The 25,929-nt window shown below is 37.7% G+C and overlaps 1 protein-coding gene across 35 annotated transcripts in view; it reads left to right on the top strand.

The window, feature by feature from the left end:
* Wnt5 (Wnt oncogene analog 5) overlaps positions 1–25,929 on the top strand; it is a 208,524-nt gene that overhangs the window by 141,284 nt on the left and 41,311 nt on the right. For 31 of the 35 annotated variants that reach the window (XR_015273203.1, XR_015273204.1, XR_015273200.1 and 28 more), the window contains one exon: positions 14,095–14,197. The exons of the other annotated variants lie outside the window; for them this stretch is intronic. Coding sequence is in view for 25 of the 31 variants with exons in the window: in XM_086839714.1 (XP_086695840.1) it covers positions 14,095–14,197 (103 nt within the window). In the remaining 6 variants the exon portion in view is untranslated. The remainder of the gene's footprint in view (positions 1–14,094; positions 14,198–25,929) is intronic. 35 annotated transcript variants of the gene reach the window in all.

Raw genomic sequence — 25,929 nt, 5'->3', positions numbered from 1 at the left:
AAAATTCCTTAGTCCTCAGTTTTAGTTAGTTTGAACGGCTGAATAATTTTATATATGAATTTAATTGGTCCGATCTATACATGTGCACTGACATACCAGTTTTAATTTTTTACTGAATGTGTTCCGCTATACCATACGTTATACTTCATCTTTCATCTTCCCAAGTGAATGGACGTGTGTTTTTTTCCGCTCGTAAGTAACCACAGAGGTTAAATTAAATCTTCTGTTTTGTTGCAACAACATCCCGTTAAATTCACGTGTGCATGCAGCTATTTCTGATTTGAGTATTTTATTGGGCTTATTTCTCAATTTAGATGTGGTGATAGTGCTAGCTTTTCCATATTTTGACAGCTAAACGATTGAGTTATCTGTCTCCCACGCTCTATTGCTCTCTCGCTCTCGCTGTGCCGATGCACTTCTTATCTTATCTTATCTCCCATGATCTCATGCTCTTGCTGTGCCGTTACACTTCTTAGAACTCTGTTTTTTTCTTAAGAACAAGTACGGTGGTAAGTCTAAATAGTGTCCGATAATATTGTCTGTTTTGCCAAAACCAGCAAAAAGGCTATTTCTGCAGGGGACCTTACAATCGGCTGCTGGCTGTGCGAGCTTTCAAGTTCGAGTTTTCGTAAAACCCATGAAATGCTATTGGCGCTGGACACACAACTTAATAGCCTTACGCTATTAAATGAGTCTCCGAGGCGCGAAAAAAGCGCTATTGGTGGGCAGCATGTAGGCAAACTCCAACTACCTGCAACGGGCTCTCATTAATTCCAAGAGTGCTGACATCGAGCGTTAGAAAAGATTCGTTGTTAAGAAGTTCGAAGCTACTTACACGCTTAACTGCTGCTCTTTGGAAAGAATTAATTCTGTTGATGATTTGGGTGTCCGCTTGGACCCAAAACTTGACTTTATTTATCATATTTCGTCTATGGTGAATAGAGCTAGGGGTGTGCTTGGATTTATTTAACGGTGGTCGATGGAATTCAATGACCCCTATGTTATTAAATCCTTATATACTTCTTTTGTTCGTCCTATCTTAGAATATGGTTGCTTCGTTCTGAGCTCTCAGTACGGCGTCCATAGTAAATGCATCGAGTCGGTTTAAAAGAACTTTTTATTTTTATTTGGGATGCATACCAAAGATTGCCTTCTTATTCAAATAGACTCCTCTTAATAAACTTACCATCCTTGGCCAATCGTAAAACGATGCTAGGAATAACCACTATTTATAACCTTATTCATGGTGATGTAGAAAGTGCTGAATTGTTGAGTCAGCTCAATTTCCACGTACCATGTAGAAGGTCTAGATCTTATATACCACTAGTGTTGCGCCACTGTATAACCTCCTTTGAACGGCATGAACCTTTTAGAGTCTTATGTGCAAATTATAATGACTTGTACACACTAATCTCCAACGTAGATAGTCTTCCGAAATTAAAATCTTAAAATTCACACACAAGTACTATAGTAAACATGCAAGCAAACAACTTGGCAGCACGCCGGTAGTCAATTATCTCGCCTGCTGTAATACGGGCCACTGACCGCTGACCATTATATATTATATAAAAATTTAAATTTTAAAAATAATGTTAATCGCAAAACTAATTAAACAATAATTATGTAAGAAAATTTCAGCACAACAAATCTAAATTTAATCGTATTTGGACTAAAATTTTTGAAGAACTACAAGAAAATTGTAGAAGAGTTTTGGGGACTAAAATAAGAATTCTTGGTATTAAAATATTTAAAAACAGTCATAATTACATCAAGAATTTTTGATATTAAAAATTCTGAGTATGTTCGGGGTTAAATCAAGAATTTTTGGGATTAACATTATTAAGATTAGCGGGATTGAATCAAGAATATTCGGATTTAAAAAAATTTAAGTGTCTTTATGCTGAAAACAAGCAAATCCGAACTTGGCCCGAAATCATGCCTACTACGGCTTAAATTTGGCAACAATATCCCGGATTTTTTTTTGTGTGTACTTTATTAAGTCTTAAATTCCTAAATATTCTTTTTTTTAAATTGATTTATATTTATTTTCGCTGGAATCGTTCAGAGCCATAGAACTTTACCAGACGTTTAGGAAGGGGAAGGAAAAATATAGTACTTATGGGATATGGGCCTGGAATATATACAATTACTAGCTGTACCCTGCCACGTTTCTCTGTGGCATATTGTGGTTGCACGCATAAGAAATAAGTCAAACAAAAAAGAATAATTTTTAAATTAATTTAATTCTGTAATACTTGTGGGTATGCAATATTCTTCGTTTCTCCATTCTCCGCGTAAATATAAAGACTATCTGGTTTTCCGACACGGGAACACGCAAAATATAATTATACGTGTGAAAAACAATCTGCATCCAAATCTAGACCACACAACTCCATAGATTGACCTTGAGCTTTATTAATGGTCATTGCGAACGCCAAACGAATGGGAAACTGCAATCTCTTGAACTGAAACGGTGTATCAGTCGGGATCAAAAGGAATCCTAGAAATGAGGACATCTTCACCTCTGAAAGGACCTGTTATGATCGTTGCTTCTACTACGTTGTTCATCAATTTCTTGACTGCGAGTCGCGTACCGTTGCAGAGTTTCGGCTGATTTATATTTCGGAGCATGATAATCGGTACACCTATTTTTAATTTCAATATGTGTGGTGGCATTCCAGGCAGATCAAGTGAGTTTAGAAATTCCGTAGGGTAATTAACTGCTTCCTCTGCCTCCACAACGGGGTCTATCGACTTATATGTAATTTCGTCAGTTTCTATGCTTTACTGGATTACATGATTGAGCTGGTAGACATCTTTGTTCTTGGCAGCGAGAATCGCTCGTCCACTGAGCCAATCGTGATTCCTATAATTTATTCGGATATCGGGGAACACTTTTTGGATAAGTCCTTCCTTCGATGTAGCTAAATTACAGAAATTCTCGGGCAATACTATTTTTTTCGACGTCTCATTGACTGACTCCGTTCCCCGTGTCCAGTAGCTGTCGTGAGAATACGTCGGCTGAGTCATCGTTCTGTAACTGGACACGCATATTCGTCTTTAACTGTAATGTTCGTACATGTTGCCACAATATAGAATATTTCAGGCAAGCATTTATCTCGTCAGCTGGTGTCGATCGGGAAATCACAGGCAACGTTTGCCTGAAATCCCATGCGAGCAATATTAACGCATTCCCAAATGGTTGGACAGCTCCATGCTAATCCAGCAATGATCGATCGAGAGCCTCCAGCGATTTTTTGTGTGCCACTGTGCATTCATCCCGCAATGAATTTACATCTTTGCAATACTTTTCCCATGCCAGATGCTCTGGAAATGTTGCACGTAGGAGTCACGATGATTTGCATGTTCAACGGCAACTTCAGCGCTGCATGAGCAGTCCTCCCACCAGGTAAGAATGTCGCAGCGAATCCAGATGTAGCAAGAGCTAAAGCTATGTCCTTGTTAGCTCGAACCGTAGCCAGAATCAATGTAATGAGGAATGTTTTCCCCGTTCCTCCTGGAGCATCCAAGCTTCAGCTACCCTTGCCCCGTCGCGTTCATTATTTTGAGAGTTTGCTACAGAACGCGACTGCCTAACTCTTAATCGTTTTCTCTGAAGCCTATCTAGTTGTCTTTCTGCTGATTCCGCGTTGTGCATCTGCATTGCTCTCAGCCGCTCAGTCTCTCGGATGGAGGCCCGCTCTTCGTCAGTCATATTCGTAATCTTACGTCTTTTTGCTTCTGTATTGCGAGTACGACGACCCAAACTTCGTTTCTTCTTCTTTCAATATGTTTTGAATGTTTGACAGGAAATGCTCGATTCAGCTGGCTGCCTGTAGAGAGCGCAGCAGTAGGGGTACTGGGAAACGCGAAAAAAAACTGATATATTCGCAAACGCAGATAAGCTATCAACATCAAAAGTAGACAATAACCGAGCTGGAACCTCAACGCATGTTGTGTAAAAATTTGGGCTTAAACGGTTGAGAACTTTTCAAGTCTATGAAGGAAGAAGACTCAAACAGAGCATTTTTATATATATAGATTTTCATTACTTACATTATTAATGTATAAAGCGGGAAGCCAGATCGCTGGAATTGAAACTCTTTAACCTTCTAAGAGTTTGCGGGTCGGCAAGCCTGCTAGGTGAGTTTGGGTGAACCACTAGCCTGTCCAAGTATCTTCTGCTGTGTAGACTTAATAGGTCGCCCACAGGGACAAGGGCGATTTGGATGGCCTGATTGGTTACATACCAGGGAAGTCCACATGCTCGTCGAGCAGCACGTGCCTGCACCACCCTTAACCTATTAAACTGGTGCTTGAATGCTGTGCCCCATACTTGGATCGCATAGGTCCAGGTTGGCCTTAGAATTGCTTTGAAAAGTAAAACCTTTGTAGAAAGTTTTAATTTTAAAGGCACAGATCGTTGCGTATGTCTTTAAAAACACTTATGGATTCGTTGCTTCTTAAATCGTAAAGTTGCTAGTCATTTTTGCTTCTTATTCTGTCACTACTTTTGCTTCTCGAGAAAGTTTAGTCAATAGCTGAATAGTTGAACTCGAGCAAGATGTATATACCATTTAGTGTGATTTTTACAATTAAATTAGTAAGTAGTGGTATAATAATTCCGTTGGCCTTTTTCAGCTGCCCATTTATACGTGGTGAACTTGTCGTTGATTGTTGAAATAATACAATCAGAGTTGCTATGTCCTCGTAATTTAGGTATGACTTCGGTGACAGTCTTTGACTTGTGGGATTAAGTTAGTAGATGCATCGATGCATCCGTTAATGCATCGACGACTGCGTGAATGTGCTTAGAATTTTTGCTTTTTGATTCTATGTAAGCTATGGTAAGTGTGCAATGCAGTGGGTTTAGTATGACCTTCTGCTTGCCATATTTTTAGCTACCAAACATACACAGAGAGCAACGGTCGATACGTTTTGTTCATATTGTAAATGAAATATTCCATACAAATCAGCTCCTTCGTGTTCTTGACAGCAAAATGACATCTGTCTTTGGCTCATTAATCTTTAAACTGAGCTTGTCGAAAATTAATTAATAATTAAATATCTCCTACGAATGGTACTCTAATAATGAGATAAACTCTAAACTTGGTAATGGCTTTATTAATTAAAAGCACCTATAATTTGTTGCTTTATTTCCATTTCGCATCCGTAGTTTTTTGCATATAATAAAAAGGGTGTAATGGGCCATTATCTACTGATTTTTTTTATGTACCGATACAAACAATTTCATACTTAAGATTGTAAATAGGCAAATAGGCAACTTCGTGCTAAGCACCAGCTGACAAAAATTGATTCGTCTTTAAAATTGTGTATTAACTTTTGTTTTTTTGTTGTTTGTTTGTTTGTAGTCTGTGATTTCTTGCTGACTATAATTAATTAACAGTTCCAGCACTACGTTTTTTTTATCCTCACAAGGTTTTGATTTGATTAAGTCAAGTTAAGACTACTGCTACTTAAAAACCTTCTTACAAAGTATTCACCGTTATAATCTAATTTATTAATTTGAAATGTTTAGCAAGTTTTTAGTGTTTTCGTGTTCGATAACACCGTCAACAACAGGATCATTTTAAATAAAGACAGTGAATTTAATTTTGCAAAACTAATTCAGTTTTGCATATTTCTCGATTCGCGTTATCCTTTATTTTCTTGTGAATTATGCTTACGGCATATCGGTGCACAGAATTTGTGTAGTTCTTGGCGCAAGTCATTCGCTTAAGGGGTTAGACTACTCTGAACGGCTGAAAATTGGAAGGTTTTTAAAAAATTAAAAAAGTTATTAAAAATACAAATTTGTATTGATTAGAATATGAATGTACATATGTTAAACTAAAAATACTTATTGGAAGAAAAATATATTTACAAATGGCGGAGATATAGCCACTCCAATAAGGCACTTTTTTTTAGCGAAGGGTCGTATTTTTATCTGAAACCCAAAAACAAAAACTTTTTTAACTATATAAATATAGCTATAGCATGACGTAGCCGTTTTTGAAAAAACCTTTTTTTGACCAAATGGGAGCATTTTGAAAAAAAAAAATTTATACAAATCGTTTTACAAATTTTTAGCTTAAAAAAAATCATATCAATAAAATGCTACGTCATGCCCTAAAAAACGTTATAGACGAGCTGTGTACAAAATTTGAGATAATCGGTCCAGCAGTTTTTAAGAAATCATGTACACCGTTCTAAAAAATGTAGTTTGGAGAAAATCACGAAAGAAGATAAAAAAGTACTCTAAGGTATACCTGCAGCGCTCACTTCTTATGACTAATCCACAAATAATGAGATTTTTAAGCCCGATGTCTTTAAATGACCGTAAGTATATCGGCATCAAAATAATGTAAAAACAAAAAAAAAAACATTTTTTTGGTCTAACCCGTTAAACCGATACATCACACCAACTAATTATTTTTCAGCGCTTAAATAAAAGCTTTTATTTTTGCGCTCTTTGCTTTCCGTTTTGATCGGTATCTTCGCCGCGGAATTATTAACATTATTTTTCCAACTTTTCTACTGCAGTTGTGTTTATTATTTCATCTGTCTGAAAGTTATTATGGAAGCCTTTTATGATATAGAAAGGGAGCTCCAAAACTTGTATTGTTGTTGATCTTCGCTTATTAAAACCACGTTGACATAACTGATCTGCAAAGGTGCTCCAAATGGTGAGTTATTACGTTTTCGAAAAGTTTTGGATTGGCCGACTACTTACAGATTGTTGGCATTAGATTTGCTATCTTTTTTGTGGAGAGGAATAATAAACAATTCCTTCCAAATAAGTAGGAGTTTTTTAAGGATAAGGTAAACAAATTCAGAAGGGGATAGCACAGGGCGGTGGCACAATACCTGAGCACACAGCAAAGAATTCCTGGAGGATAAACTGGCTTGACGCGATGAAGATCTAAAAGAAAAGAGCTTTCGTTTAGGCTAGGTTTGATTTTTGCATGACGTAGGAATAAGTCTGATTTGAATCCAAAGAGATTGAACAGCTCGTTTGAAAAAACTGCGAAAATAGATCGGTTATTGACTGATCATTATTTGTGGTAATATTTTCAAATGAAAGCGAGGAAGGATTTGCTTTAGGGTTACGTTTAGTGTTAACAAAATTACAAAACTGTTTTGGATCCTTGAGAACTGGACCCTGCAACGGGTTAAATAGTTTTATAACACTGCGCGTTCAGCACGCTAAAGTTTGACCGAGCTGATAGGGATCATCGGGTTGCGTGAACGGCGCCACCTTAGCTAAACTAACTCTCGCTGGATCTGAAAACAAAGACCAAGCAAGCGCTCTAAGGAATTACGTACATGGTTGACTTGTGACAGCGAAATGTCGAACAACACAGCAATTAAATTATGTTGTGTAGAAGTACGGAAATAACCCCAGGAATGTTTAAATATCCTATGACTACCAAATGGTCCCTATCCGAAAATCTTTTGGAAACCATCTGAATAGTGGAAAGGTGGTTCAAATAAATTGGAAGTTTCGACAATGGGTGAATGTAAAAACAAGTAAAAAAAAATTGAGCTTTCAATGAAAGATAACTTCACACTGAGGAATCCAACATCATTGCATTCCTCAAAAGTTAATAATTCTGACACGAGTACGGAGTTAACCGCTATGAGGGCGCCATGAAATATTGTGAACACTGCTGGAAAAACTTCGGAGCTCAGTATCTCCCGCTTTAACCAAGTTTCTGTGAACACAATACAACAGAGGCAAACGAAAGACTATCAAAATTTAAGGTAGGTATCCTTCTACGTAATCCGCTTGCATTCTGATAGGAAATCCATAGGGAGTAGATTAGTTTTTTGAAGAAAACCCTAGGAAGAGGTATAACTACAGACCGCTTTTTCTTTTTTAAGCTTCGAACTCCTAGACAACAACATACTATGGCCAGGATTTGGTAGAGCAAAATGTTAATTTTTAAAAGATAAAATGTCCTTAGCATACGTAAATTGAATTTTTTATTTTTTTTTTATTATTATTATTGTTTTTATTTTATCTCTAGTTTTGCCTTAAATAAATGCGATTGGCTAGCCAGCTCCAAGAATATATTATGAATTAAACTTGTTTTGCCACATAAAAGACATTCTTTTCTTACATCGTTGACCGTCCGAGCTGGAACACTTGGCGTGCAAGATGTCGCGCAGCCAGCAGCCGATGGTAGGATCACCTGCAGATTTTGGCAAATCCGACAATTTGAATAGTCAGTATTGGGGCTTAACATTGTACTTAACTTTGGAGATAAGCGAGAGAGAGCAATAGATAAATAAATAATAGATAATAAATATAAGCAGCACTAAGAGAGCTAAAGAGCGGGGGAGCGAGAGAGCGTGTGTGGTAGCAAGCAACGTTTAACTGTCGCGACGGCGCAGATAACGGCTAACCCAGGAAGGCATTAAAAGGAAAGCAAAATAATACTTGGACGTTGATGCACTAAGGTCAGTACATTCAAGTGGCCCGTATGACACCAGGCACGTGCCTGTTTGGGTTAGGTGTTAGTAGGCAGTAATGCAAAGACAAGCACTAGTATCACAATTTAAAATTGAGAAATAAACTCTATTTAATTTACTACAAATTAAAATAGACACAAATTAGAATAGCTGCATGCACACGCGAAGTAAACGAAAAGTTTTAAACACAACACGTCCGTTCACTTGGATAGATGATCTTAACATCCCATTTTTTCATAAATTTCTTAACAAAAATAATCCTCTGGCTTGAGGACTTCAAACTCCCGCAACTAGGCCTCTAAAAAACTTATCAATTCGTGCTTCCTACACGATCAGAATGTTTGTAGCTTGCTAGCGCATCTCAGCACGTCAATAGCGTCTTCTCCGATGCTAATGTAATTGCCTTTACTGAAACGTGGCTTAATTCCTCTGTCTCTGATAGTGAATTATGTGCAGATAATTATGTCTTCTATAGGCGTGAGCGACCGGCGGCGTTCTTATTGCTGTAAAGTTCGATCCAGCTTCTGAATATACACATACGTCTCTATAATTGACTCTCTCTCCAGTCTCGAAGACGCTTATCACCCGGCAGTGGAGGTCATTCAAGAAGCTTCGACTCCATTACTACCTTTTCCTGAAGTTGAGCTGTCACCTTTTACAACTTCTTTGACATAAATTCTTACTGATTGGATTTTGAACTCTACTGATGACCTCACAAACATGACCTCACACGCATGCCACTGCATGTCGAATTGCAACTGTCGAAATAAGTTCCAGGCTAATCCTAAGCAATTTTCAATGTTTGTCAATTCAAAAAGTCCCAACTTTTCCATATTTTTTCATCTACCCACTGTGTCGGTTTTAAACGAGTTTGATATCGCGAACTTATTCGCAAAATTTGTCCAGTGTACATATTCATCAATTAGTTTCGATAATACCTCATCATGTCCATTTTCTTTTCCGTACTTCAATTGCATTTTTATGCCCATAACCAGTGAAGTGAATCTCAAAACATTCAAGCCTTTCCTCTCTTCTGCTCCAGACCTTGTCCTTAGCTTTCTTCTGAGAAATTTTGCTGGTGCTTTATGTAGACCACTTTCAAAACATTTTCAGATATTTCCGACACTTTTGGGCAATTGTTCTTGATGTGTCAAAGACGAACTTCAAGGTTCACGATCCTTGTCGAGTTTTATGTTGCCTTTATAATGTTTTCAATTCTTTACTACCTGTTGAGTTGTCTTTAGAGTTTAATGTACAAAATATGTTAAGACACCTATCCTTGCCTCTTGCCCACTTGATGTGAATCGGAGCATATCGTTAAAAAACTCTCCATTTTCGGTTAAAGGTTTACATATTATGGCAGATATTTGATATATTTTCGCAAATAAATAAAAAAATAATAAATACTTAAATTTTCAGCAAGTTTGTTTCCGATCAAACATCGTTAACACAGTTTTCGTAGACGATTCCGTTTGGACCGAAAGAAATTTTTACAATCAAGGATAATTGGTGAACAATAATAATTTCTGTGTTTATACAATCAAGAGGAACTAGACAATAATTAAAATTGTCGTAACACTGTCCAATCGGCTTGAATTTATACGAACTTCGATCTTTTCAAATCCAAACAGATAAACACTACACTGCTTTAACTTTGGTAAGCACAATTTTTGAACAAGTCCCTACGGAAAATATTAAATTTACTGCCAGTATAAAACCACGAGATTTAGTTTCGCTTTCGAATCGAAACAATTTTGCTCGTTGAATCAGTCATTTTGTTTAAAATTCGAATGGTTATTCTATTACCTTAGCTTCAGAAAATTCTTGTTGTAGCTTATGGATGGTAATCTTTTAGATTGCGTTCTAATAAAATTGATCAAACTTATCAAGTTGAAGATGAAGCTATAAAGAAGTAAAACAAAAATAATAATACAAATTATTGCTATCACTCATATTTATGTTTAAATATTATTTTTCTTGCTGATAAGAATAATCTTGTTCTTATCTTATTCCGATATGTTGTCAGCGTATCTTGCAAAGCAAAAAAGAGTATTCCAATTCGCAAACAAGAATAACAGGGAAAAATTTTTAGTCTTGGCGATTGAGTTGCTCCAAGTCTCCAAAGTTAACATGATTGTTCCTAGTGTTATACAAATAGGTTAATTATTTAATTAAAATTTTTCAAACACGAGTCTTTACACAATTATATTTTATATATATACTTATACACTTTACTTTACTTATATGTATTCTACTTACACTTATACTTATACTTTATATACAATACGAAATTTTCAAAAGCAAATATATGTATGTTAAGTTTGAGTACTATATGCAATGTACTGTTAGTAGTTATCAATTTTTATTATAACCACAACACCAAAAAAAATTTATTTGGAATCTCGTAATCACGTACCCTAAATTTTTTATTCGATAAGATCATGTGAGTATTCTCACATCATTTGAGAACGGCTGAACCGATTTGTATGAAATTTTCTTTTAATTGTTTAAAATTTCCATTCAAATGTGATTGTTGCTAAATGTTGAAAAACCTTCCTGAAAATTCTTTAGGGCCTTAACAGACGTTGACAACTTACTGTTAAAGTATACAGGGACATTATAGTGCAAAATTACCAAAGTAAGCTTTGTGAGAGTTGTTTTTTTTTTAATAATACCTTCTATTAAACGACATTGTGAGGCGTACACGTGTTGCACATCGGCAAGATTATTTTGACGTACAAAAATGTATTAAGACGGACCCAATGCCCTGTTTTGCCCTGCAGAAACACTACCACATTGAAACTGCTTTTAAATCTGCAGTACCACATTGAAACTGCTTTTAAATCTGCAGTACCACATTGAAACTGCTTTTAAATCTGCAGTACCACATTGAAACTGCTTTTAAATCTGCAGTACCACATTGAAACTGCTTTTAAATCTGCAGTATCACATGTCATCAAAGATTCATCAGCGTGCCGGACGCGACTTCTACCGAGACGACGCACTCAGGCGGCAATCTCTCTCGCTCTCATTTGCTATCGGATGATAAAACGATGATTAAAAAAAATTCCGAAACACAAAGGCCTCTTGCGCTCTCCCTTTCTCAATAATATAAGCGGAGTAAAGGAGTTAGAAGTAATATATGTATTTTATCTGGCAAAACGTGGAAGAATGGTTTAATTGTCAAATTGTCCAATTATCGAGGGAGAATTTTTGGTTCAGAAGTAAATGCATATGATAAATAGTGGAATTTATGAAATCAGTTGAACTATATTAGAAACAGTGGAATTATATGGAAAACAGTGGACTTATAAAAGTAACCGTGAAAAACAGTGAAATTAAGTGTTTTTTGTGAAGAACAACTAAAAGTTAAAATTGAAAATTACGAACTAAATTATTCAATTAACATCGAATTAAATTTTTTTATGTGCAAAAACAAGGCCCCACAAATTTTGTTTAACCTAATTGTTGATGAATTGTTTATTAATTGTTGATGAAGTTGTTGATAAATTGTTGATTAATTTGTTGATGAATCTTTGATTAATTGTTAGCGAATTGTTGTTGATCGTAGTCTAGGCCACAATACAATTACGAAGGTAGTCACTTCGGCAGTCAAAGCAGTCGGGTTTTGCTTCAGTGCGTCTTCGTTTTTCGTAGTGAAAGGTTGTGTGCGGACAATTTTTTTTTTGGTTAACTATTAAAACATTCTACAGTCGAGTCCCGATAATTCGAAATGACAAGGGGATCACTTTTTTTACGAATTAGACGGGAATTCGATTTATCGAGATTTCTATTTAACGGGGCTCAAAAATGAAAGAGTCGAATAAACGGGGTTTTTAATTAAAATTAAATTAAATTAAAATTAAACAAACTGTGAGAGAGGCTGCAAATGAAGCAAACGTCTACATTTGTTGAGTTGATATTTCAAACTGAATTTTATTTCTTAAAGTCCTAGCTTAGGTAGCTAACATGAGATTTTCATATCCTTATTTCTAGACCCACGGATCGGTATATCCCCGACCGCGGGAAACATAATCTCGCTCTTATCTCTAACATGTGGTGACCACTCGCAGGAGGTCATATAACCCACCAAGTGTGTACCTAGTCGAGTTAGGTATGCACACATGTGCTAGAGTGCAGGACATCTGCAGGCCAGACGCAACACTTTGGTGTAGCTACGTTTATCTTGCCTATACATAGACAAGCTCTTATCTCTCTAATATACAAATGTGTGTTCTTTCTGAACACAAACATTATAAGTATGTACAAAACAATAATATAAAATTATAGTAACAAAAAATTAAACAATTAAGCAGAAACATTAAATTATAAAAAACAAAAATTCAAGCTTTAAAATAATTGGTAATTTTTGATTGCTTGGTCACTTTAAGAATTGTTGGGCAAAACTTCTTCCAAAATTGGCTTGCATTATAAACTCTTTTTTCTGTAGAATTGATGTTATTGTTGATGGAGCGACATCGAATTGTTTTGCCACCTCAATTTTCTTTGTTCCATTATGAATCGCCGAAATAATGCTTTGTTTTTGCGCGATTGATAACGTCTTTTGCGTACGTTTTTGTGACATTTTCACAGAACGATGTTACTCTCCGAAAAAAAATCAGCAAACTAAAAGAAAACAGCGAGAGAAACACAAAATTCATAATGCATAGCGACATAAAGCGGCATAGCTGTATGCAAAATTAATAATAATTACAACAAAATTCGCATCGCATTACGATTTATAAGAGGTTACGAAACAAAATTACGATTTATAAGAGGTTCAATATTCATTGCGTTGAGCCAAATAATACGAATTAACGAGGGGACCAAAATGTATGGAATTTTTACGAATTAACGAGTTTTTTTCAAGGGGAAAGAATTTTTTACGAATTATCGCGCTTTTCAATTTAGCGGGGTACGAATTATCGAATTATTATTTTAAGACAATAATATACTTTAGAATTAAGCATTTAAACAAAAGACTCGCCACGCAAAAACAACAGTAACGGCTCAGTAACGTTTTATTACAAAAAGTAGCTTAAAGCCCCATAAATCATCTAAAGGTTAATCAACACAGTCTATTGTTGTCCCGCTCGCACTTACTAGGTTGAGCCCCTCTCACTCACACTCATTGCTATGATTGAAGAGGTACCAGATTTTTCCGACGGAACTACCTTTTAAATTTGTATCATGGTCTAGGCCATGTCCATGAATGCACGATGGCGCATAAAGGAGCCTTAGCAGCAGTAGACCGATGAATGAGGGATTCAAGATTATTTGGTGAGGATTTGATATTGCTATCCGGAGATTTTCTTCAAATACTTCTTGTCATACCAAAATCTACGGGTGCCGATGAGGTTAATGTTTACCTACAAAACGTCTTCTTTGTGGTGCCCAGAATTTGAAATTGACCACAAACATGAGTTACTTTTCAGAATGACGCCTCTGCTGCTGAATTCTTATGACAACTATTGGAGCTTGATAATGGCAAAATTCCCTTTCCCGTTATATTTCGTGTTCGTGCTATTTTTACACTATGGAAACATTTAAAAAGAGGATAACCACATAAATGTAAATATTACCTTTTATTTAAATAAATTTAATTTATTTTTTTTTAAGGCGGTGATTAAAAAAACTCGTATAACCTGTAAGTGTCACGGAGTCTCTGGATCATGCAGCCTAATAACTTGCTGGCAACAATTGGCTTCGATAAGAGAGATAGGTAAGTTCATGGATCCAATATTCAACTACGGTACTTCTTTATCTGCACGCAGAATTGAAAATTAGGATGGACTTGTTCAAACATAATAATCAATACAAAAATCTAACTGTATCGAAATGAAATTTAGGAAAATATATTTTTTGATGGGTCGGTCCAGTATTTCTAGGTATTTAATAAACACCATAAACAGTCTTTTTTTAAATTTGTCGAAATCTCGAACCTTCACCCGTCGTTTGCGTCAACCACTTTCTTGTCGGGTCATCCATACACTTTACGATTTTGACCCCATTCAGCCACCCGGCCCCATCAAATGTGGGCATGGGCGCCATCCGTGTAGTCAATGACGCAACGAGCCGCGCATGCAACGTCTTCCACCGCCCATCGGTCATCTTGCCATTCTCATCGATCCTGTCAATGAGTGCCACAATCAAGTGTTGTTTGATCACCTCATGACACACACGCATGAGCACTGGCCTTCGCGATTTTCTTTTCCCTGTGTTTTCGCCTTCAAGAGGGGGCCTGCTTCCTGCTTGGGAACGCGATGCCGCTAGCTGGCCGGAGTGTCTTTAATGGCACTCTCGGCGGATCTTTGCCGGTTGGTGGCAAACATCTCCTCCACCTCGTTGGCGAAACCGACCGTTATTGCCATATTTGGAAGCTTAGCGAAGTGCAGCCTGCTCTCTTCGATCCTTTGCTCTGCCAAGTTGATCTTTACCTTCTCCTCTTCGAATAGGGCAGCTTTTGTCCGGAGCCGGCTCTGGATGCGAAGGGCAGCCTTAGCCTTCTTTTCCTCGTTTGAATGCTTCGGCTTCTCCCCTGGGCGGGGAGCTGGTGCCTGGCTCTGGCGAGCGAAGAAGACTTTCTTCCTCCTCTTTTGAAAGCTGCACGCTCTTCAGGTCCGAGTCTGTATACACAACGGCACCCGTGCGGCTTAGCCTTCTTTGTGACGTTATTATGGCAGTAGCGTTACAACTGACGTGACCTGCTCCCCTATGACCGCTGGCCATACGCAAAGAGGATTGCTCCCCTCCGTGCCCGCCGGTGGTATCAGTCACGTCTTCCACCGACGTTTGAGCTAACATCCCAGCCCCGGTTGCTTCGGCTACAAAAAAAAGTTTGGTTTATATCCGGGGAACCACCCACTTGTGTTTTATGCCTGCCGCCAAGAATATAAGATCCCTATAATTAAAAATCTCTCCAGCAGCTTCCCAACAAATAAAATAAAATAAATAATAAAAATAAAAACAATAAAATTAACGATTACAACTGCGGCTTACCAAGAATGACTGCCGTAATAGCTCCTGGTACAAGGGAATATCACGCATTAGACGGTAAACTCTCTAAAGCCAAGCAAGCCGAAACAAGGCGAGAGCAAAATGCATCTAAAATTAAAGGGACTATTGTCCCTTTGTATGATGCCTTCAAAGACTGCTGCTACACAATTAGTGCACAAAAACATGACGTATCACACTAACGAAGGAGACTCGCCGCGCAAGAGCTGGAGTTCCTAAAGGTCCTTTAATCTGTCTGAAAGGGAGCCCCTTCTGCGCGATACTTTGAAAACCCCCTGACTAGTTGGTAAACCATGCGTTAAAGTGGCTAACAAACGCCGAGCACCAGCAATACAAAATTTTAAGTCAGAGGAGGGGAGTCCCTTCTGCGCGATACTTTGAAAACCCCCTGACTAGTTGGTAAACCATGCGTTAAAGTGGCTAACATACGCCGAGCACCAGCAATAAAAAAATTTAAGTCAGAGGGTTTCTTCTGAACTATAATAGAAGCAGATATAAATAAACTGAAACAATGGTTTAAAATCTAACATTTAGATCTTCTATCATTTCAAAATTTATTGCCTGAAACAAGATAGGCGCGGCAGATACGGGGAATCGCACTAGACTAAATCGAAGACGAGTGCAGCCAAAACCATCGATAATCTGCGTTTTTTAAACTGCGAGGAGAATCACGCTGTATATGACAAAAGATGCCGTTTAAGTTATATGGACAAAAACTAAAAAAAAATTGCAGCCAATATTCCAACTATAACGAATTCCACCGGTAGGCAAAGCGTGGTGTATCCTATGCACAAAGAGCCAGGGCAAATCGCCCAATTCACGACAGACAGAGGGACTCTCCGGGTAACCATTACTCTTATAGTCCTGATGACTTCCAAGCAATAGGGACAACATCGGTCAAAAAAGGACACCTAGCAACCCAGCACTGTAGACCTGTTAGCTTCATCTCTTGCAACCATCTCCCTAATAGTTCGAGATCTACAAAAAGTAGGCCCCACTAGATTGAATTTAAACCTAAAAACTAAACCTAAGCTAAACAAGAAAGGAAGCTAACTTCGGCACGCCGAGGTTTATATACCCTTGCAGACAGAACTTCGATGACTAGGAATCCATACAACAAAAACTTTAAATAATATATATTTATGTTCAAAAACAATGAAGTAATACCTGCTTTCATTTCATTCACCTATACATATTATATTTACAGTTTTACATTCACAGATTTGCATTTTTCCTCTACATCTAAAGATCAATTGTAAAGTCATTTAGGTGCCAATAATCGTTCGATTTTCATACAAATTTGGCACAAAATTTAAGACTAATATAAAACGGCACTATCTAAACTTTTATGAAAATCTGTTGAAAACTGAAAAAGTTATAATTTTTAATTGTATTAATTTCTCGATCGTTCCTATGGGAGCTTTATATAGAGTGATTGTCATAAAATTGTAAAGTAATATAAAATGGCTATATCTCAGTTCAGTTGAAAACTGAAAATGGTATAATTTTTTTTTTTAATTAAAAAAAAAATTTTTTTTTTTAATTTTTCTGACATTGGCAAGTTCAAAACATCTCCGAGGACTACTTACACATTCAAAAGGAGCTTAGCTCGGCGGAAGATGTATAAGAAGAAGGAAACATCCTCGAAGGAAAAATCAAGGACGAAGCAGATGAAGCCTCTCGCAACCCGCAGACATCGATTAGATGCCTATACCCTACGATGCCCAGAGAGATAGTGTCGGTATAGTGTTGATAACCATTGTTCAGGTGAGGAGACCCTCTGCAATGGGCACTGCTCACCAAGTTTTCAAAAGCTTGGTCGCTCTTACGCTCCCATTTTTCGGTCCTCCGCGCTTTCATCGTCGAGCGAATCTTACTTCTTGTTGGCATTCCCGGCTCGTTGGTATTCCCGATCTGAACGACGGCTAGTCCCCGCTACATAAAGTAGATGCGCTTCTACTCTCACGTAGCCCCCGGAAATTTTTCTTCTTAGGCTTAACGGGTGACGCGTTTCGTCCGAGACAGATTTTCTTCTTGTTCAACCCCATTTTCTTTTCGTCCGAGACGGATTTTCTTGTTCAACCCCAGATTCTTTAGAGACCCCCCCCCCCTACATAAAACACCACTGCATGGCAGGTCCGACGATCCTTAAGGAAGGGCAGGCACAACAGTCCAGAAAGCTATAAAGGACTTTTGCGGTATAAGAATCGTGGAATTCCTTACGACAAACTCCTTTTACTTCACCAACAATTATACCGATGTGATAGATGATGTTTAAGTTGTGTTTCTGTAGAACTTCAAGATCAGTTACTGAATATATGCGTTCAAGAGCAAGGATGGTTGAAATCTTGCGCTTCTCTACTTCTCCCAGCGACTCTTGCTGGTAGCCACCGAAGTGACGCATTCTGGTCCTATATAGTGCTTAACACTGGCAGAGCAGGTGCTATGTGCTAAGTGCGTCTCCTGCTTCGTTGGTGGTTTGCAACTTCTGCAGTTTGTGTTGTGGGGTAGCCCCATCTTCATTGCATGCGATTTTCTCGCCCAATGACAGGTGAAGGCTGACGCGATCCTAATGATATGTTTTTTGCTTTGACATATAAGTAATTGTGTGCGTTTTTTGTCGAAGTTTGGCCAGCATAGCTTGGCTCTCTTGTAATGACTCATCCTTGGCCATTCACTTTTGGCCATGTTTTTGTAGTTTTTGAATTGTTCGATAGTATCTCCATACTGTTGCTGCGCCCAGCTGAGCGCTCTCTGGCTAGCTTGTCGGCTTTCTCTTTCCCATATATGTCGTTGTGCACCCAATAACCCTCACACCCTGGTTGAGCATTGATAGCCGCATGGATATCTATGGCCTTGTATTTATTTTACTGCATCCAATAAGAGAGTACCTCAGCCTGGATGATCTCACCGAAAATAGGAGCTCCACGCCATTTTATTTTCAGTTCATTTTAGAGTTCATATTGTTTGGTTACACTGTCTCTTATTCAATCTTCCCTCGTTGGGTAAGAGGTCGTTTAGGCTTTTCCGAGTCTCATTTAGTATTCTGATACATCGTGCGACGTTCTACGCAGTATTTGCAGTGTCCGTGATGAACAGGCTTAACGACATAATGTCTAGGATGACGTTCAGAGTATTCGCCGTTTATAATTTATTAAAAATTTTGTTTTTCAAAAGGATAACTTATCCTATTGGTATTTATAAACAAAAAACGAGATTTCTGGTATTTAAAGCCGTATATGCTATTGTGACAGATTTACCTTCTTCAATATTAAATATGTATAAATTTTGTAAGGTGGTTAATGGTAAGAATTAATTTAACTTAAAATACAGCATCACATCAAAAAATATTAGTCCCTTCATTAAGAAAAGGTATATGGTACACTTTTTCTATCGTGGGCCGTATAGCTGTCGAAATGTAATTTTAGTAGCTACCTTGACTTTTCGCTATATTCTTTTTCCTTGTGTGACCCAGGATAGGTTACATCTCATAGTGATGGCAAGGTTAACGATTTGGTCTTTATGCGTAATACAATCATTATTAATGCATAGATTTAAAAGATTGGGAATTACTTGACGATCTTTTGTTTATAATTAAATATTTACATTTTAAGGAATACATTTTTTGAGTTGATTTTTTAATATTCTGGCGTTACATGTATATTTAAAAAACTATTCCAGTTAATATTAAACATTATAAATAAAATCAAAAATAAAACTGAACATTAAAATTATTTAGTTTCTTAATAATACCCTTGCAGGGTATTATAATTTCAGTCAGAAGTTTGCAACGCAGTGAAGGAGGCACCTCCGACCATATAAAGTATATATATTCTGGATCAGGATCAACAGCCGAGTCGATCTAGCCATGTCTGTCTGCCCGTCTGTCCGTTTCTACGCAAACTAGTCTCTCAGTTTTAAAGTTATCTGAATGAAACTTTGTAGTTAGCCTTCTATATACTCTCACTCGTATATATGTCGGAACGGACCAGATCAGACGACTATATTATATAGCTGCCATAGGAATGATCGGAAAATTTTTACAAAAAAATTATAAAATTAAAAAAAAAAAATTATACAATTTTTACAAAAAAAATTATAACACTTTTAGTTTTAACAGAATTTGATTAAATTTGAGATATAGCCATTTTATATTATTCTACAATTTTGTGTAAAATTTTATGAAAATTGGACGACTATATCATATAGCTCCCATAGGAACGGTCGAGAAATTAATTCAATTAAAAAGAATAACATTTTAAGTTTTCAATAGATTTTCATCAAATTTGAGATATAGCCGTTTCATATTATTCTTCAATTTTGTGTAAATTTTTATAAAAATCGGACTGATATATCATATAGCTCCCATACGAACGATCGAGAAATTTGAGAGGAATGAGAATGGCGGTGGCTGTTGTCGGAAGACTGACAATCACGGTGGCGATAACATTTTTAGTTTTCAACAGAATTTAATTAAATTTAAGATATAGCCATTTTATTATACTCTACAATTTTATGTAAAATTTTATGAAAATCGGACTACTATATCATATAGCTCCCATAGGATCGATCGAGAAATTAATACAATTAAAAATTATAACGTTTTCAGTTTTCAACAGATTTTCATCAAATTTAAGGTGCAGCAATTTTATCTTAATCCTAAATTTTGTGCCTAATTTCATGAAAATTAGACGATTATTTCATATAGGTGTCATGCAAACGATCGTTTGTTGTAGAGGAAAAATGCAAATCTTTGAATGTAAAACTGCAAATATAATATCTATAGGTGAATGAAATGAAAGCAGGTATTACTTTATTTTTTTTTAACATAATTATATATAATTTATATTGTATGGATTCCTAGTCATCGAAGTTCTATCTGCAAGGGTATATAAGCTTCGGAGTGTCGAAATTAGCTTCCTTTCTTGTTTTTAAATGTTTTATGATTTTTAGGGAGTTTTGTTTTCATGTAAGTAACAAGAAATTTAGATTTCGTAGGGTTTTGGCTCAGATCATTTTTCGTAAGTCAATAAGCACTCAAAATGTTGAAGAACACACTTAACTTAACCCTTCAGTGCCATTCCTTTTGGATTCAGGTCTGAATAGGGTTGGATTGGAGAGGCCTTCATCCTGAATCATTAAGGAATTTTCAAGCAAGCCATCGAGGAATTTCCATACAGTAGGCGTTAGACAACTTGAATTCGTACTACCCGAAATATTATCCGGGAATCAGTCTGGATTCGCGCTAGGAATTTGTCGTGAATTTCGAACCGAATTCTTAACGGTATCAGCCAGGAATTCGAATTCGGAATCAGGTAGTAATTGTAGGGGAATTTAGAGTAGAATCAGATAGGACTTTCAAAGGAATACCATGTGGAATCACCAAGGAATCGTAGGGGAAGTTCGTGTATAATCGGATTGGAATCCCAGAGGAAAACGTGTAGAAGATCCCCGGAACCGCCCGCCCCATAGTAAATATCTGGCGCAATTTATAATTTTTTTTAATTAGTTATTTATTTATTTATAAAACTTTATAATTTGTTCAATGATTACCACAATTTTTTCTTAGCTCAACGCGTCTTTCCTTCCGGCTGTTGCCTCGTCAATCTATAATTAAAATACATATGTATATACATATTTATCTTAGAATCAAATGGACAATATTTTCTATAAATATACACACAGAAAACAAATTCTGGAAATATAATGGCCTTTCCGTTTACACCGTCTAGGTTACAAAAGAGTCCAGGTTCTAAAACAATTATGGAAATGAATTTATTAACTGAACACAAATATGTCACTTACCTCTTAAAAATATTAAAAAAATTACAATGCAAAACAGAACTTACACACAAAAAATTTGACCGAAAATTAACATAGATTCTAACTATGAATCTCTAAAACAGATCCCTGTGGGTCACATATCACTAGCTTGCCTTCTGTAAGACACATGACATGTCATAAGTTTTATAGCTCTTTTATTTTTAATAAACTGATACTTTTTTTATTTTGTTTTTTTTTTTTTCAAATTATTTATATTAGTTAAATAAGTATTAAAGTTTAAGAAAGTAACTTTTCCGGCTGGCTCTTAAAACGAAAACTAAAAAAATAGGAAATTTTGCACTCTGCTTCCACCATAACGATGCCCACCTTTTGATACTTCCGTCGGTCATAATTTTTAAACTATACCTATTAACTAGCCCTAGACTACAACAATTAAAGATTTCTGAAGTTGGCCATAGGAGACCGTCGCAACTCGCTGGCGTTCTCCCGAAAAAGCTTGTTGTTGTTTCCCGCCTTAATCCTGATGCTTCCGAAAACGACGTTAAACCCATTTGAGCAACAAATTGAATGTTTGTTGGTTGGTACCGAATTCGCCGTCTCTAAATTCAATTTAGAGCAATGCCGTTTAAAATTGCTCTTTTTGACGCACCTGGGTTCTTGATAATTCCGTATGACCTGAACATGCCATTTTTCACGAAACTAATCAATTCGTTCTTCCTACACGATCAGAATGTTTGCAAGCGCACTCAGCACGTCAATAGTGTCTCCTTCGATGCTACTGGATTTGCCTTTACTGAAACGTCTCTGATAGTGAATTACGTGCAGGTAACTATGTCGTCTATAGGCATGACGTCGTCGTTCTTATTGCTGTACAGTTCAATCTAGCTTCTGAATTGTTTGGCTCCGCCAAGAAATCGGACCACCGGCTAGATGTTGCCTGCCGCATCCACCTGTCCGCAAAACGATTTTCCACATTGACGATAATGTAATCTAATGTCAACCTTGGCCGTGGGTGGGGTGAGTTTTATTAGCTTGAGCTTCACCGACAGTGCTATCCTGAACCACACATTCTGCATTCGACATACCAGTGAAAGTTTTTTAAGATTAAAAACTGCTGGGAGCATTCCTTTGGCAGTGAGAGACTCATATTCTTGAGCCATACCTTCGCGACACTCAGTGGCATTTGTACGCCTTTGTGACTTGCAATAAACTTGATTTTATACTGTCCCTAGGTCGTCCAGGTTATCCAGTCCGGATGATCTTTGGGCGACCAGGGCCGCGGCCTACTCCCGGCTGAACCAGGAGGCATCTTTCTATTTTCACTAGGACTCGAATGGCACTTCACTTTTGCCTGTCTGACGTTCCACCAAACTCTTGAACTCGATAAACTTGGATAGCTCGTTCTTCCTGGATTTATCGTTAATAAAGCCGCGGCCTACTCCCGGCTGAACCAGGAGGCATCTTCCTATTTTCACTAGGACTTGAATGGCACTTCACTTTTGCCTGTCTGACGTTCCACCAAACTCTTGAACTCGATGAACTTGGATAGCTCGTTCTTCCTGGATTTATCGTTAATAAAGGTCAGAAAATACTTTGAACCTCTCAGAAGCTGTGTCGGAAAAGGTCTACAAACACGTGCATGTGCAACATGAATTTAGCTAACATTAACGTCCATATACCATATACCATCTCTGTAATGCTGTTGAAATTAATGTGTTTGAAGAAATCCAGCATCGGCCATGGATTGTTGCACCACTATCCAAAGAATACGTTTATTTATTTAAGTTGTTGACGTCACAAGCAGGGTGAAACCGATGGTTTCCGTCTTCATTACTCACTCTTCAACATCGTCTAGATGTTAGTCGGGGGACATAGGAATTGAGCTGACCAAGCAGACAGGGGATCTCCACGTTCCCGCGAATGAGTTAATGTAAAAATACGACGCCAAGCATTGTTCAACGGTTAGCTAGGGAGGGAAAATTAATTGAAAGAAATCTACTTGAATAAGACGGCAGTCTTAACTCAGCATCCCATGTTAAGCGTCGGAGGGCAACAGCAAATGTGTGTTTTTTTTTTTTTTTTTTAAGATTCAATGCGGTTACTATGGACTCCGAATTGATGACTTCAAACACAAGAACCATACTTCAACAAAGGGCGAACAAGCGTCTTTGTTACATTAGGAGAATCGGATTCCTTCGACCACATTTTAATAAATCCCAGCATGTTTGTGGCTTTGTTAACCATGTGAGAAATTTGCTCGCTAAACGAAAGTTTAGGGTCTAGTCGGACGCCTAGATCGTCATCAAGAGAGATTCTTTCCAAAGCGCAGTCGTTAAGCATATTAGTGACAAACAGGGGAGTGACTCGTGAAATTGTCATCAGTTTGAATTTAGAGCTATATAGATTTAAAGAGTTAGCGTGACACCACGCATAAGAGTTTTTAACATCCAATTGTAAGTCTGACTGGCTTGAACTATCCCAATATTGCACGCTAAGTTTAACGTCATCAGCATACATAAGTACTCTGGATTTCATAAGATTCTGCGGCCGGTCATTGATAAACAGTGTAAATAACAATGGACCACGGTGGCTACCTTGTGGGACGCCAAATGTGACACTGAGGCTATTGTATATACAATTTTTGAACTGAACCTGTCACTAAGATAACCATATAGAATCGAGTTTCCTTAAAAGAAGAAAGTGATTAACCGAGTCAAAAGCTTTACTAAAGTCCGTGTAAATCATATCGGTTTGAAGGTTACGTTGGAAGCCTCTGATGATAAATGGGGTAAGTTTCAAAAGATTAGTTGTGGTTGATCTTCGCTCTCACCATGCTGACATGGATAAATGAAGGATCTACATAAGTGTTTCAAGAGTTTAGGTATTCCCAACAACTTAGAGATACCCCTTGAGCACAGAGCCTCGTCAAAATACCTTTACACGCAGCCTGGTATTCCAACGGGACCTGGTGAATATATTGGCTTAACACGTTGACGATCTAAAATAAAAGAGCTTTCGGCCAAGATAGGACTAAAGATTAAGTTCGAACTGGGCGTAGGAAAAGAATATCTCTGACTTGAAGTGGTAGAGGGAGAATAAGTTGTTTTTAGAAACTTCGCAAAAAGAACCTGGTCAGAGTTTGCGGTAGGTTTACAGGTTTACGCTTAGCGTTAACAAAGTAATAAAACTGTTCTGCACAAACTGAACCCTACAACGAGTCAATAAGTCGGACTGAACTCTTAGATAATTAGAGAGAATAGTGTGGGAAGCGGTGAGTTCATATTTACTATAAAGTAGGAGTTTTTAGGAGTTTTAGCTTTTTGTTAAAACAAGGCGGTTTATTAGAGACCAACGGATAGGTTACCGGAACACTTAACGAAAAGGAAGAGTTCATGGCAGTGTAAGAAAAGGCCACGGCGGTTACCATGTCAGAGCACATGTACAGATCGGACCAATTCAAGTCAAATATAAAAGAACTTAGCTTTTGGTAGTCAGCTTTTTGAAAAAATCGGACTTTGTCAGCTTTTCGATAAGGTTTAACTCCTACACTTCGAAAACTGGATGGTAAGGATTATCAGTTTGCGTCAACAGAGGAACTCTTAGGTATAAGCCTACAGGATCAGAGACGAATCACAGATTAAGTAAGCGGTTTAAAGAATTAAGCACATGGTTAACTTGAGAAAAGGATAAATCCAGCAAGACATCTATGAGGCCATGCTGTGCCGCAGTCTGGAGGACATTTGACACACCTTCAGAAGACCAACGAGCTCCAGGTATATTAAAGTCCCCCAAAATCAGTAGTTGGTCCCTATCTGAAAGCCTTTTGGAAACGACCCCAATTGCCGAAAGGTGTTTCCAATAAGTTGGGTCTTGAGACGATGGAGGGATATACGAACAAGAGAGAAAAATAAAACTTCTAGAAATGATAGTTTCCCACATATAAATTCTATATCCGTGAAATCTTCAGACACTAACAGCTCAGAGATAAGGAAGGAGCCACCGGCAATTAAAACTCCACCTCCTCGATGGAAAAACCGGTCTAATCTATAAATTGTGTACTTACCCGGAAGATTTTCGAAGCAGAGTATCTCCGGCTTCAACCAAGTTTCAGTAAACACAATTACCTGGGATGCAAAAAAAGCTATCATAATTTTAGCCACGTACTCCTTAACTACTACGTGCTCGAGCCAGAAGTCACCCGAGCCTTGACATTATCAGACATGACCTCAGACATTATCAGAAACGATGTGGAACTGCTGTTATTGTCTTACTTAACACATTGTTACTAACATCAACCGGTAGTCCGGGCGTTAATTGACCCTAGGTCATTATTTCGATGTAATTAAGCGGTGTCAGAGATTCGGACACCGCAGCGGACAAATCGGAAACTACTGGCGAGGCTGTTACCGTTATCCCCACGCTCGATTCGGTTTCCGAATCCTTTATCGCTCCAGAACTCAGAACCATTGGACTTGGTACTGGATTCAGGAGCTGTGGCGCGGGGGTGTGGCAGGCAATGCTGTGGCTCACACAGTTGCTGCCGACCAGTAGCGGATTTTTTGCGTTTCGCCGACTCGTTAAATAGCTTCATACTGTTAAACTGAGGGTCTAGCTCGGAGAGCAGGTCATTCGCTTTGCGAAAGTTGGCCATAACCT

Source organism: Drosophila serrata, unplaced genomic scaffold (assembly GCF_035046125.1).
Source record: "Drosophila serrata isolate PLE 108 unplaced genomic scaffold, ASM3504612v1 contig_82, whole genome shotgun sequence".
Taxonomy (NCBI): domain Eukaryota; kingdom Metazoa; phylum Arthropoda; class Insecta; order Diptera; family Drosophilidae; genus Drosophila; species Drosophila serrata.
This window is presented reverse-complemented; position numbering and strand designations above follow the sequence as displayed.